This window comes from Malaclemys terrapin, chromosome 11, assembly GCF_027887155.1.
Source record: "Malaclemys terrapin pileata isolate rMalTer1 chromosome 11, rMalTer1.hap1, whole genome shotgun sequence".
In the NCBI taxonomy this organism is placed as follows: Eukaryota; Metazoa; Chordata; order Testudines; family Emydidae; genus Malaclemys; species Malaclemys terrapin.
The window spans coordinates 45,437,287-45,451,504 of NC_071515.1; the positions used below are offsets into that span (position 1 = coordinate 45,437,287).

Genomic DNA, 14,218 nt, shown 5'->3' on the forward strand with positions numbered 1-14,218 from the left:
ATTTTGGTTGCTTGACTAGAGACATCTTAAAAGATGACTTTTCAGTGGTCAGGAGCTTAGTATTTCTGGAAATTGAACCCCTTTTCAGTATGTCAAGTTGGACATCAGAATCATGAGTCATTTTGAAAAAATGGACCATAAAATGTACCAGCTGTCCAATTACCACCACTGCCAAATCCCATGTTGTATTGCAAGTCAGGAGGGAAAAACACCTCTCACCCTCACAAATGCAGTATTTTGCCCCACCTCTGTGCAGATTGCCTTTTGCAGGAGCACAGTAGCTCTGTAAGTATATGTGCATATTAAAAGTGCCTTTTCTTTAAGTAATATCTACAACATCTAAGAATACAATTACAAAGTGGAGGTGTTGACCATAATAATTTAGTCATAGGAGAGCAGAGATGATTTTTGCTAATGTTCAGAAGTGCACTTTGTTTTGTGGTCTATATAATGGTTGTACAAGAACATAAGGTATTATAACCTTCCCCTCGCCCCCTCCTTTTTTTTATTTAACAGCAAACCCATGATGGACTTGCTGATTTTTCTCTGTGCACAGTATCATTTAAATCCATCAAGCTATACCATAGACCTGATGTCGTCAGAGAAGAGACAGATTAAATTCAAACCCAACACACCGATTGGAATGCTTGAAGTAGACAAGGTGATTTTAAAGCCAAAACATATGGATAAGAAAAAGCCCACTCCTATAATACCAGAGGTAAGAATTATACCAATGGTGGTGGTATCTGAAGAGAGAGAGAGAGATTAAGTACTCTGCATCTTCTGATTGTAGTCTACCAGGGCAGATAGTTTTTATCTAAATGTTCTAATTGTGATTTATGTTGAATGCAATTTCTCAATAGAATATATTTTCAAGGCCTGGCCTGGTGGCATCACAATTTACCATCACATGGAGATCAGAGCTTTAGTCTGTAACTCGAAGGGTTTAGATGATTTTGGATTTTTACAATGACATAAATCTAATTGTTTGTTCTTTTGGGAATGTAAATATTATATGCAACAATCTGAAGTATAATATAAAGTTACAAATCTCCTTCATGAAAGTATCTTTTGATAAACTCTAAAGATGATGATCTGTGGGCAGCAAAACTGTACATACATATAGCATCCCTTTCATAAACTGAAAATCAATTGCTCATAAGTTATTATTTGGACTGCCATAACTTACACACCCTTCTGATTACAAATTACTTATATTTCTTTTTCATTTAATGTGTGCTCTGCATGTTATTGCTCCATCTTTTGAGAATTCTTCAGCTCAGATGTATAAATGAGGGATATTCCTCATGCTCTGGGAAATAGAAGATTTGCAGAGTGCAGAAAATAAACATTTGTATCATTTTTATGAAGCGCTCAAAAATTACAGAATTAATTTTTCCTGATTCCATTTCCTCCTTTCTAACTTATGCTAAGTGTATTGTAACTTGGAGACTACATTGGCATAGCTACATCACTGTAGTTATGCTAACATAACTCTATAGTGTAGAGGCAGGCTATGCCAACAGAAAAGGGTTTTCCAGTGGTGTGGGAACACAGAGACAGAAACATTCTTCCATCAGCACAATTGCATCTTAGGTCAGGATAGCTATTTTGGTCAACATCCCTGAACTACATAGCTATGTTGACATAATTTTTAAGAGTAGACCAAGTCTGAGCCAAAATTGATATTCTATCAATGAGGTATTTCCGGTTTTTTTTCTTGCTGAGAGAGTAAATCTGATCACACTTTTCTTACGGAGTTCTCTTTGTAATGTTGATAATACTGTAACAATGGTGAAACGGCCCTTATAGGAGGGTTGGGGGAGTTTCTATGGTTGCTGCAACATTCTGTTGGTGTAACAATTTGGGTTTTTCCTCTGTCTGTATCCTTGAATATTACTTAATAGAGTTTGTATTTTTTTTCCAGCAAACAATAAGAGTGGTAGTAAACTACAAGAGAACACAGAAAACTGTAATGAGAGTGAGTCCACATGAACCTCTTCAAGAGTTCATACCGATTATCTGTAGCAAATGTGAGTTTGATCCTTTGCAGACTGTATTGCTGAAGAACTACCAGTCTCAGGAGCCCCTTGATGTAACAAAATCTCTTAATGACCTTGGACTAAGGGAATTGTATGCAATGGATGTCAGTAAAGGTAAGACATTTTTATATATAGTTTCTCAACAAATTTATGCACACAGGAAATGTTATTTAAAAATAATTGTACATCTATGATTTCATGTGTTCTAGAAGAATGAATTTCCTTCTAGATGCTGCATAATGTTCTCCATTCATTCTGCTATAGAACCAAACCCACCTAAGAGCCACCTAAAGCTAGTTTTCATAAACTTCTGGAAGAGAACTTCTATATAAAATTCCTCTGTATAAACAGTTATTGTTTTGGAAAAGAGTTCTAAAATGACTAAGCATAAGTGTGTACAATATATTATTTTTAAAACCCTGTGTCAGTTTTAGCCCCATTCAAGCCCCAAGGAAAATTCAGTGTCTTGTCTCACACAGTCCTGATAGAGCTCTCTCTGCTGGACATTCACCAGGCTGCAAACTAGACCCAGATCTCCTAATCTTCCTTTGATCTAAGTCGGCTTTGGTCTCTCTGGGTATGTCTGCACTGCAATAAAAAACTCGCAGCACCAAGTCTCAGAGCCTGAGTCAATAAATTGCAGTGCAGAAGTTCGGGCTTGGGCTGGTGCCAGGCTTTCAGACCCATCCTCCTTAGGGGGTTTCAGAGCCTGGGCTCCAGCCTAAGCTTGAATGTCTACACTGCAACTGTTAGCTCCGCAGCCTAAGCTCTGCGAGCCTGAGTCAGCTCCCGTGGGCCACCCATGGCCATGCCATGGGTCTTTAGAGCAGTGTAGTCGTACCCTCTGGCACACCTCCAAGGCATAGTTCCTGTTTGTTACCCCTTCACAGAAATGGGGCCTCCTGGACCAATACTTGACCCCTCAGGCTCTCCAACAGATTAAGTATGCCCTCTCTTGGAACTCCAGCCATGTGGGAGCTATGGGTTTACAGTTCACTCAGAGAGGTTTTGCTAATTTTTCTAATCATAATTACTCTTTACTTTAGTTAACACAAGGAAATACACCTCTACCCCGATATAACGTTGTCCTCGGGAGCCAAAAAATCTTACCGCGTTATTGGTGAAACCGCGTTGTATCGAACTTGCTTTGATCCACCGGAGTGCACAGCCCCCTACCCCCATCCCCCGGAGCGCTGCTTTACTGCGTTGTATCTGAATTCGTGTTATATCGGGTCGCATTATATCGGGGTAGAGGTGTATAAGGTGTATACAGATCTAGACAAAAATAAAAAACACACCTGCAGTCACTTCCCTGCTTTACAGTTTCCTCTGGAGTGTTCTTTGGGAATAGGCCAGAGTCTTAGGATACATCGTGGACTCCTTCTCTCCTCCTGCCCTTTGCAGGCTTCTCTCAATCATAGAGTCTATCTTCCACCCTGTATATCAGCTGGCTTTTCTCCACCTCAGCTGGTCTCACAGTTAAACAGAACCCCCCCTGCTATGAAAGCATATCCTTCTTTTCTTGTCTCCTGTCCAAAGCTTCCTCTCTGTTGCGCTGTGTGTTTCTTTATATGTCTCACCAACACCTTTTTTACTGCTGCTGGGGAAATTCCACTCTCCAAACCACAGTCCTCTGCAGAGAAGTTGGAGTAAAGTGACTTCCCCTAGCCTTCAACTATCCTATTCTATCTGGGCCAGGTCTGTTCACTAATTAATAATCCTTAATGCCAGTCTCTTTCAAACACCAAATCTTTAAGCCCTGTTCCCCTGTCTCGCCACTCCTTAGAATTTCAGTCCAAGATGAATGTCAAAAGATAGCAGAGAAGAAAACCAGCCCTAACGTTCAAAATGGAGTTTGCAGTTTCACATGGATAAACATAGAGGGTGCCCAATATCAAACAGAATTAAGTTGTACATCGACAGATTCCCATAATTGTCACATCTTGCTAAATGGGAAAGGTGCAAAATCAGCCAGGAAGTAATTATTTTTGTTTATAATCCTGCAGGGTCAGATGACCAGGTACCTAACGGCATATTAATTTAACAAAATGTATGAATTTATATGGTGCTTATCAGTGTAGGACATGAGCACTTCACAGGGGTATGGGTTGGCTTAGTTCGTTAATGGCTTGTGAAGCAAGAAGTATTATCTCCACTTTAGTGATGGTCAAATTGAGACAGAAGGCAGGGAAGTGACTTGCCTTGCTCACACACATCTAACTCCCAATCCCATGCCTTATCCACAAGTCTATCTTTTATGAAGGACTCCTTACGTTTTTTGTAGTCCTCTGTTACAAAGACTTTCTGAGAGAGATTTCATGCGAACACGTTCTGTCAGCATTGGCTCTTGTGGTTCATCTAGACTTCTCTGGACTAGTGCTATGTACCTTCTTTCTATACATCATTATACATGACTAGTGCTATGTACCTTCTTTCTATAGTCATTATCCCTGCATTTGACATAATGCAAATTTTCCTCTCTGCCATAGCATCATCACATGGTATGTTTTATTTCAAAGACATTTATCTCCGTTTGCTTCCCAAATACACCACAGTCAGCAGTATCTGAAATAACAGCTTTTATTTCGAGTTGGTTGGGAATTTTCAATCAGAGTGATATTTCCAGTGGAAAAATTAAAATGAAATATTTTATTTTGGGACGGTTTAATCCAATTAATAATCTTTACTTTTTTGAACTAACCCACAACATTTAGTTTTGAATCAGTACAGCAAAAGATTAAAACTGCATTTCCCTATGCCTCATTGCCATATGGGAATTGCAGTTTCAGCCCCCATTCTCCCCTATGGCTGCCTGGAGGACGCATCTCCCATAAGAGATTTCCTTCTGACTGAGTTATGTTGTATGTTATGGGACTCACATGAGTGTGTGTATTATGGGAGATGTCGTCTGGGCCCCATTCTCTCTTATAGACCAGGCACCTTTGTTGGACTACAACTCCCGCTAGGGCTATGTGCTTTGGAGAAATGTAGTTTAATGTTGAAATAAGTCGAAACAAAGTGATTTGGGTTATTTTAACAAACAAAAATATTACATTTTAATCTTGGAAATGTTTGAATGTTTAAAGTCAATCAAAAATGTAATAACAAAATGTTTCATCATTTACTAATTAAAATTGTCCACAGAATTTCATGGTGTGGAAAATTTTTAAATTTAATTTTTCATCCCGTTTTGGGACAAAAACAAATATTGACATTTCAAAATTTCCCTTGGGATAGAAATCCAATATTTTGCTCAGCTCTACTTTTATTATACTGAGATTTGTAAGCACAAGTTTACATTTTAGGACAGAAATACAGTAAAAATAACCAGTTTAGCTACAGGTTAACTGTTATTTTTCTTTTTCCCCCCTTGCAAAACAAAAACACCCATAGATAAGAAATCACAAAGACCCCTCTCCAAATTTAAAGAGTTTTTATTCTATATTGTATGCCTCCTGACAGCATATTTAAATACCTCTGACCTTCCCAAGCGAAAGATATCAGATCCATTGTGGAATATCTTCTTTTTTTCATTTGAGTCACAATCTGAGTAACAGACTCAGTTTGGGAATTATGCCTTACAGTGGAGACTCTCCTTCAATCAATAACTTTCTTGATCCAAGGAACAACCTATCTTCCTCCAATTTACTGCTTTGGACAAAAAAATAAAATTAGTTTGGGGTTCTTTCCCTGACTCTATTCCTAACTTTTTTTTTATTTGAGAATGTATGTGCTAAAAGTCAATAATTTGGGGGCAGGTCAAATGACTAAATTAAAAATGTACATTATTTGAACTTGAAAACTGTTTTCCAGACTCCAGCTTTCTGTTTAACAGACAATTCAGTTATAGTCAGAATTAAAAGCAAGCAAAAATACCATAAATATTATTTATTTTTAGAATGTCCTATTTAACTTCTATTCCCCTGGTTAAGGATGACCAGTTGCTTTACTGAAGTTTGTTCTGGGGCTATAAAGGTAATTAAAATCAGCATCCTTTTAGCAATTGCCAGAAGCCAACACCCATGGTGAACTTTTTTCCAAAATGAATTTCCTTCCCTTCTCTATTAGAAACAATCCAGGAGGGTGGGCGGGTGGATGGATTGATTTTATTAGAGGATTGTTATGATTTGCTACTGATGGGGAAATATTAACAAATGTGCTAGTTTTAATATGATGTGCTCTAGAGCACAATCTGCACATGTACAGATGGTGGCATCTCAGGTCTTTGATATAAATTTGTGTGCATTTCACTGTCGTACTAGTTCAAATTCTGAGGTGGTGGTTAGTTTTAGATATAATTCTAAGATATTTACTCTTCTACATAGGGAAGACCATTCTTATGAAAGGGGCCTGCTAGCTTTTCCTGTTTTTGGAAACTCAGATGAGAGTGTTCATATGTAATTTACATCTTTCCCTCAACCCACAGTTAAGTATCTATCAACCCACAGTATCTAATAAATAGTATCATAACTAATTTACCATTTTTCTTTCTCTAGCCACTTCAGCTGCTGACTTCAATGTATCATCTTTACAAGGTAAGTTTTACTGAGCTAGATAGTGGAAATAGGAGCACATATATAAACTGTAGCTTATAGAGTTGTCATTCAGACATTGCCATTTATAGACTGCAAGGTAAACAAGTACCTTAATGTTCTATAATGTGTGTCAGATTTGCATAAATTATCATTACAGAAGTTGACATACTGCCTATCATACGGTGTTTCAATAAATTTTAATTTAGGGTAGTTCTTTGATCACCACAAAGGAATGTTCCTCAGGAGCCCTTGAACATTGAGTGACTGAAAAAGTTTTACTAAAAGGTTGATTCTGCCACCCTTACTGTTGTTGAGGACTGTTTTACCATGTTTGGTATCCTATTGATTTCAACAGGACTGGTTGGCTGAATCAGATGATAAATAAACATAATGGTAGCCTTTCTTTATCCAAAGTCTTCCCATGAATAAGAGTGTGTCTACACATGAAAGTTAATCCATAACAATGTAGTGTGTGAATTCAATTATTCCTGATTTAGCTTCATGTGTGGAACACACTTAATTCAGAATAAGGTCTGGTCTACATTACAGACCTATAATGGTATAACTACATCGCTCAGGGATGTGAGAGATCCACACCCCTGAACGACGTAGTTATGCCAACCTTACCTCTCTTCCCCTCCCTCCCTCCCCTTAAAGCTTCTCCCACTGACATAGCTATGCCTCTTGGGGAGGTGGATTAACTATGCTGACAAGTGAGCCCTCTCCTGTCGGCGTAGAGAATCTTCATTAAAGCGCTACAGCAGTGCAGATGCATCAGTGTTGCTATGCTGATGCAATGTTTTAAGTATGGAGTTGCCCCGAGGCACTCTTATTCTGGAATATTTTAAGCACAGTGCTTATTACCATACTGTCTGCCCTGAGAATACTTGCCCCACCTTTGTGATGAAGAGTACCCTATGTCCCATAATGGTTTTTTTTGTTTGTTTGTTTTTATAGGCAAGTCTGTGACAGGGTAGTACTGGCTCTGAAGGGTTCATTTTCTTAGTCTTAAACAACCTTAAACATTACCCTGAGTACACAATAAGATTGTGAGGCTTGCTTGAGATTTTCATTGCTACTTCCATCTGAACACAGGTTTTATTTAGCAATGAATAATAATGAGCACTTAACTACAAATTCTTCACATTGGAACTAAAACTGTGTAAAAAAGTGAATTTCCTGTCTCTGTCCTGCAAAATATATACACTCATGCTATATATCTATATATACACATACTAAAATTTTTTTATTTATTTTTTAAATGTGATATTTGAAAAACTTTTTTTTTGTCTGGAAATAAAATTTACTTAGTGGAGTGAAGTCAAGAAGTACTGAAATGTTTTACAGTGGTGTTTTAGAAATGAGTAGATGGATAATACGTATACATACAATTTTTGCATTTAATTTTTCTGTATTTTTATTTTTGAAAAAAAATAAAATAAAAGGAAAAGAATTGTGAGCTATTTGTGTTGTGGACCTCAAAAGCTGTTAGCTACACAAATATGCCATGGGTTCTAACAGTAGAACTTGTCACTTATTTTAACTAGTCAATATGTACTAAGTTTAGAGAGACAAAGTGGGTGAGGTAATTTATTTTATTGGACCAACTTCTGGGGGTGAAAGAGGCAGAGTGTCACATCTAAATACAGATTAAGTTTAAGGGATTCCCACTTGAAATGAAGTTGGCACTTAACACCTTTGCAGTCGTAGGACAAAGGAGGCTTAGCGGGCATCTGGTGTGTTACATCTGGTGTGTAATGCGCCATAAAACCAGTGTCTCTGTTAAGTCTTTTTGGTTTTTAGTGTCCAGCAGAGTTCTGAATTTAAGTTCACAGGCTCATCGTTTGAAGATGTTGTGCAGGTTTCCTGTGAGGATGGGGACTGAAAGTCAGATATGGAGTGATTGGTCCAAGTGTCCAGTAGTTCAGAACTTTGGGAGGACAGACTTGGGACTGGAAGGGTTGTAGGTGTTACCCTGCAAGGAGTAACTAGGCTGGTAGAAGCCAGGATGAGACATTGTGCTGGGGGCAGGCTACTGGTGTCAGGGATCTGAGACATAGCAACACATGATCAACACTTCCAAGGTCACAGGGCAAGAAGTGACAGAATCCCTTATGGTCTGAGTGATCCCCAAAATGTCAGTGGTGTAGTGGGTGCAGGGGATTTGCTCCAATATGAGTGAACTGAGGTTCACACTCCAAAGTCTTGCTAAACAGACCCATAATTAAAAAATGAGGGAGCAAAGTAATTATTTTCAAACCAAGCAAAGGCACTAGCCCTTGTTGAGTACTATATCCATGACAACTTTTGAGTTTTAAACTTTAGACATTTTGCTGTAGCCATATCTAAAAATTACACATATTGTGTGCCACAGTTCAGGGCAATTGCACATGTATCCCCCTCTGTGGTTCAGCAAGGGCACCCACTCTAGGCTCCAGGCTCCTCAGCCGTCATCTATCTTGGGCAGAGACTTGCATCTCTCTCCCTTTTCACCAGGATATTTCCAGGCTGAACAGTTCCCCACCAACACTGTGTTATTCCCCAAAAGACTGAATGCCTAAGCAGGTGTGCTTTGCTTCTCTCTTCAGAGATGATAAATAGTGTAACTGCCAAGAGCAGGGGTCGGCAACGTTCGGCACGCGGCGGGAAGCGGCGCGGGCCGAGGGATGTGCTGGCTGCGGCTTCCCGCTGCCCCCATTGGCTCGGGACGACGAACTGTGGCCAGTGGAGGCCGCGATTGGCCGAACCTGCCACGTCGTCAGGTAAATAAACTGGCCCGGCCCGCCAGGGTGCTTACCCTGGCAAGCTGCATGCTGAACGTTGCCGACCCCTGGCCAAGAGTTATAAGTTACTACACAGCTCTTTCTAAGCAAGCACTTCTAATTTATTCTTAGATTAAAAGGCATCGCAGGTCAAACATATTAAAAACAATGAAAGGACCTACCTGCATTCTAATAAGCTTATCCGAGATCACCCCTACCTCTGATCTTGGGCTCTTGTTGGTGATTAGTCCTTCAAACTCCACACGGAGTTTTCTCCTGCAGTCACCAGTTCATAACAACTTTTGCTTAGAACTAGCACCCTCATGACTCTGAGAGCCACTATTTTATCCTGTCTTCATCTTTGAAGCCACCATAAATAGGTAATCAGCCAGATAAAGGCTCCCACTCAGGGTGAAGCTTCAAAAGGCTGAGTTCTTGCATAACTGGAGGAGGTTCACTTGCATACACCCCCTAGAAATTTCCTGGGGAAACCCCCTTAATTTTAAAGGTTCATTTTTGTCTTCTTACCCATTGTTTAAAAGATTACTTCGAAGCTCCCAAGCGGTTTACATTAGTCATGTCTCCTAGACAAGTTACATAACATTCTGCGCGCGCGCACACACACACTTTTAATACAATGAGTATCCTAAAATACTTAATTGAGTAAGGTTTGTCCAGGATATTGTTACATTGATCAGTGTGGTTGAACTGTTTTTAATGGTAATAGTTGATTTCTTGTCTTTCCTTGGAAATAGTTGAGATCTTGCTTAAACTCTAATACAATAATAATAATAAATTTTCTCACTTGTTTTGTGAAAGTGACATGCATACAGACCTAATCATAATTTTTTACGCTAAACAAGGGAATTCACACCATTCATGGTGGTTAGCACTACTTGGTCGATGTTTTTGTATTTCAAACCTAGCCTCAAGTTGTCAATGTTGCCTTGTATTTCTGACGAAAACTGCATACATAATGTACCTATTGGGGTTTTAACCAGAGACCTTATTGTCTTGTAATCACTTTATATAGTCCTCTATCCATTTTTAATGTGGATTTCTGGTAGCATGATTTAGCACACCATGTGTTCATGAGTTTTTATTCTCCTAGGATGTGTGCACTACATATATTACATCTGTGGTGCCTGTACTGGTGGTCTACAGAATGAAGAAGCTATGAATTAATGGGAGCTGGATAGTTAAAAGGGTACATGATGTATGGGGGAGGATCTTTCTCCAAAACAAAAGGAAATACAGAATGAAAGAGCTCCTTGCACCCTCCACATGCCTTATGTACTCAGAGTGGTTGATCATCAATTAGCCTGTAGTTATCCCATATGTATGTGGCATTGGTTGTCAATATTTGTGCATTTAAAACATTTAGTTTTCCTATAGGACATAAATCTTTTTAGATTATAACAAATTGCTTTTATAGAATCCTAATTCTGAGTGAAAATCACTGCTCCCAGGTTTAGCAAGCATTTGATGACTTTTTACCAATGGCTCATACCTAGTTTATGATACGATCTTTATACTGAGATGTCAGAGTGTTACCATTGTGCCACATCTTCATTTAAGGGTGTGTGTGTATATTTATGGGTTTGTGTTTAATTGAAAATGGTATACTCATTTATAAGCACTACATGCATAGAAAGTTTTTCTTCTTTGTTCAGGAACAAATAAAGTACATAGGAATATGGCAGTTAGGGTGAAAAATCGGGACGGGGTGGGGAGGGGGGTAATAGGAGCCTATATAAGAAAGACCCAAAAATCGGGACTGTCCCTATAAAATCAGGACATCTGGTCACTCTAATGGCAGTGTACATGGAATTCTAAAATTTTAATTGACCGCAACTAAGATCTTTAACACGATTGATCGTATTTAGTGCAATGCTAATATGGAGCACTTTTTACATCACTGGCAAGTAAAATTCATCCTAATTTATGTTTGCTTAAGGAGAAAAATTAAGGCAAAAAACATGGTAATGTCAGGAAGCTTTTTCAAACTGTACTTTCAAAAGGCTACTCATAATATTTTTTTCTCTACTACACACTCTGCTACCAGCCTGCTGGAAGGATATACCAAACATATCAAAAATAATCTATGCGATAAATGTCTAGAATTATTATTTTCTGTTGTAGACTCCTGCCAAATTTCTCAAAATCAAGATACTTTGAAGGAGAGAGAAAATAAAGGATTTTTCAGCTTTTTTCAGCGAAGTAAGAAGAAACGAGAACAAGTAAGATGGCATTTTCTAAGCAAAATATGTCTAAATACATTCTCAGAACAATCAGGTTTGCTGGTTCAAACACTTTCATAATGTTTGATTATCTCTTCCCCTCCTTTTAAGACTGCCAGTGCCCCAGCAACTCCACTGATGAGCAAACCCAGGCCAACTTTTATCAACAGATCTAACACGATTTCCAAGCAGTACGACTCTAACACATTACCATCTGAAATGCCAAAGAAGCGAAGAGCACCCTTGCCTCCAATGCCTGCATCTCAAAGTGTCCCACAGGATCTTGCACATGCCCAAGTGAGACACACATCATCTTGTGTTGTGAAATCTAGTAGTGTTGATGACAATGAACAGGTGAGCTATTCTTAAACTTTTTCTTCTCCACTTCCCCACCCAATTAAGTTTCACTGATTAAGAGTATCTGAGGCAGTGGTATTTCTGGTGAGGCTTTGAACAAAAATAGTTACACAATATAAGTAAAAACTCCTATTTTCTGAGCATATAGTAGTGAAACAAAAAATATTTCACACTGAGATAAGTGTATCAATTGAAGGATACATTTTAAATATCCTTGTATGTTTCCAAAATATTGGCTGTATTTTTAAAAGTAGAATAAAAATAAGCCAATGTTCTATTAATACATTTTTATATGGGTAAAATTAGAAGTCAATTTTATTTTAGAAAGAAGAAAGTATTTGTAGCAATTTGATAAAAGCCAGATAGCAAAGATTTATATAATCATGACAAAGGCTCTGATCCTCCAAAGATATGTACATTGCTTAACTTTAAAGTCACTGGTGCTGCACATATACTTAAAGAAAACCACTATTTTTTAACAAGGATGTTTCATTTTAAACAGTGTGAGTGATAAATAGGAGTTTCAGCCTCAACTTGTTCTATTGAGTTAATAGCTTATATACTTGCATACATTATGGTTTACATTAATATGTCCATTAACTACACAGCGGATTGGGATTTTATGTCATTTCTAAATTGCCTCACTTAATCCTTTGTAGTAAAATGCAGTTTAATGTGGTGTTGAAGAAAAGTCTTCTAAACAATCTTGCAATCTAAATTATTAGAAACAAGTGGGACTCTTGGGAACTACATTTAACTTGCAGGAAACACAAGGATGCTAAACTGAAGTTTTATCTTAATAAAATTGTCTGCTTGTATAGTAATGCATTTGAATGAAGTTATGAGAGAGGTTATCTGAGTGTATACTGAACTCATTCCAACAAATTTTGGGAGAAAATTAATGTATTGGGTAATATCTTGGTAAAGCACAGGTTGTCAGTTGTGAAGTCCAATTAAAGATCAAGGCTAAAAGTGTCAGTGTAAATTGAAACACTGCATATTTGTATTTTGCACTGTGCTTTGAATCTGGAATAAAAGGCATTCTTTTTTTAAATACATTTGACTACTGGCATGCCAGAAAGATGAAATGAAATGCTGAATGAAAAATAGCCTAGAATTTGGTGCTAGTCCTGTAAACAAAAATTCTCAAATGAACCATTAGTCTAATTATCCTGTACACAATACTTTTCATTTCCAGTTAACATGAAAAAAACCACAAGAGAGCGCTGTTTAACAGAAGTTCTAAACTTTGTCTTATATTTGGCTGAGAAGCTTTGTCATTTGAAGAGGAGAAAAATATTTTTCTTCTTTACCAGTGTAAAATTAAGTAACAGTCTGTCTTGGTCTTTTCTTGCATCTTCATTGAATGTAACAGTGAAGGAAAGACTTTTAAAAAAAAATCTACTGGGGAGAGTAGGCATTACTCCACTGTCTAATTAAATTTGCAAGCAGTGCTGGTTTACAACAAAACATTTTCTTAGCCACTGGGGAGGAGTTCAAGGAGAAGAAATTCTGTGACATGTAAAAAAGTGGTTCCATTAAAATCAGTACATCCTGGGGCATCGATGGTGACTATTATAATTCATTATTTGTATTAGCACCTGCAGGACATAAACTTAAGAGTTGAGCCCATTGAACTGGGCCCTTTACAAACATATAATAAGGAACAGTCCTTGCCCAAAAGAGTTTGCAGTCTGAACAGAAAAGACAAACAAAGGGTGGGAGGAGAAACAGAAGCACATGGAAGTAAAGTAACCCACAATGAGTGAATAACTTCGGTATTTCCCAGTTTTGATGCACTTAACGTAGTGAAGAATACTTGATTAATCCTAATGGGCTAAATTCTACCAGTTTACTGCTGTGGAAATCCTGGTAACTCCACTGAAGTCATGGTTCATCTTTGAGGGATGTTCCCTGTGTGTATTCCATTGTGGGTTAATTCCATGTGTTCCATGCACCTGAGGCCATAAGAATCTTTGAAGCAGTGTTCATTGGTCCATACTTGTGCCTTTACTCTCCTCATGCTCTGTACCGAGGATATAAGGGACAGTACAGATTGACTGCCTCTCCAGCTCCTTCTTACCATTGCGTAGCCTGAGATGGAACCTCAGTGCCAAAGCTGAGCCTTTTGTCCTCAACCTGTAAATATTTCAAAAGTTTTATAAAGTTTTAACTGTATATAGTGTTTGTACAGTTTATTCACTATAGTAGTTAATTAGTTCTCCCAGGGAGTCTCCCTGGCCCCAAGTACAGGATTTAGATTATGCCCAGGTTAATGAGAT

General features: G+C 38.1%; 1 protein-coding gene across 4 annotated transcripts in view; it reads left to right on the top strand.

Moving 5' to 3' along the window:
- COBLL1 (cordon-bleu WH2 repeat protein like 1) overlaps positions 1 to 14,218 on the top strand; it is a 135,968-nt gene that overhangs the window by 95,902 nt on the left and 25,848 nt on the right. For all 4 annotated transcript variants that reach the window (XM_054043730.1, XM_054043731.1, XM_054043729.1 and 1 more), the window contains exons 3-7: positions 517 to 718; positions 1,928 to 2,156; positions 6,539 to 6,577; positions 11,482 to 11,579; positions 11,691 to 11,933. In XM_054043730.1, the coding sequence (XP_053899705.1) occupies positions 517 to 718; positions 1,928 to 2,156; positions 6,539 to 6,577; positions 11,482 to 11,579; positions 11,691 to 11,933 (811 nt within the window). The remainder of the gene's footprint in view (positions 1 to 516; positions 719 to 1,927; positions 2,157 to 6,538; positions 6,578 to 11,481; positions 11,580 to 11,690; positions 11,934 to 14,218) is intronic.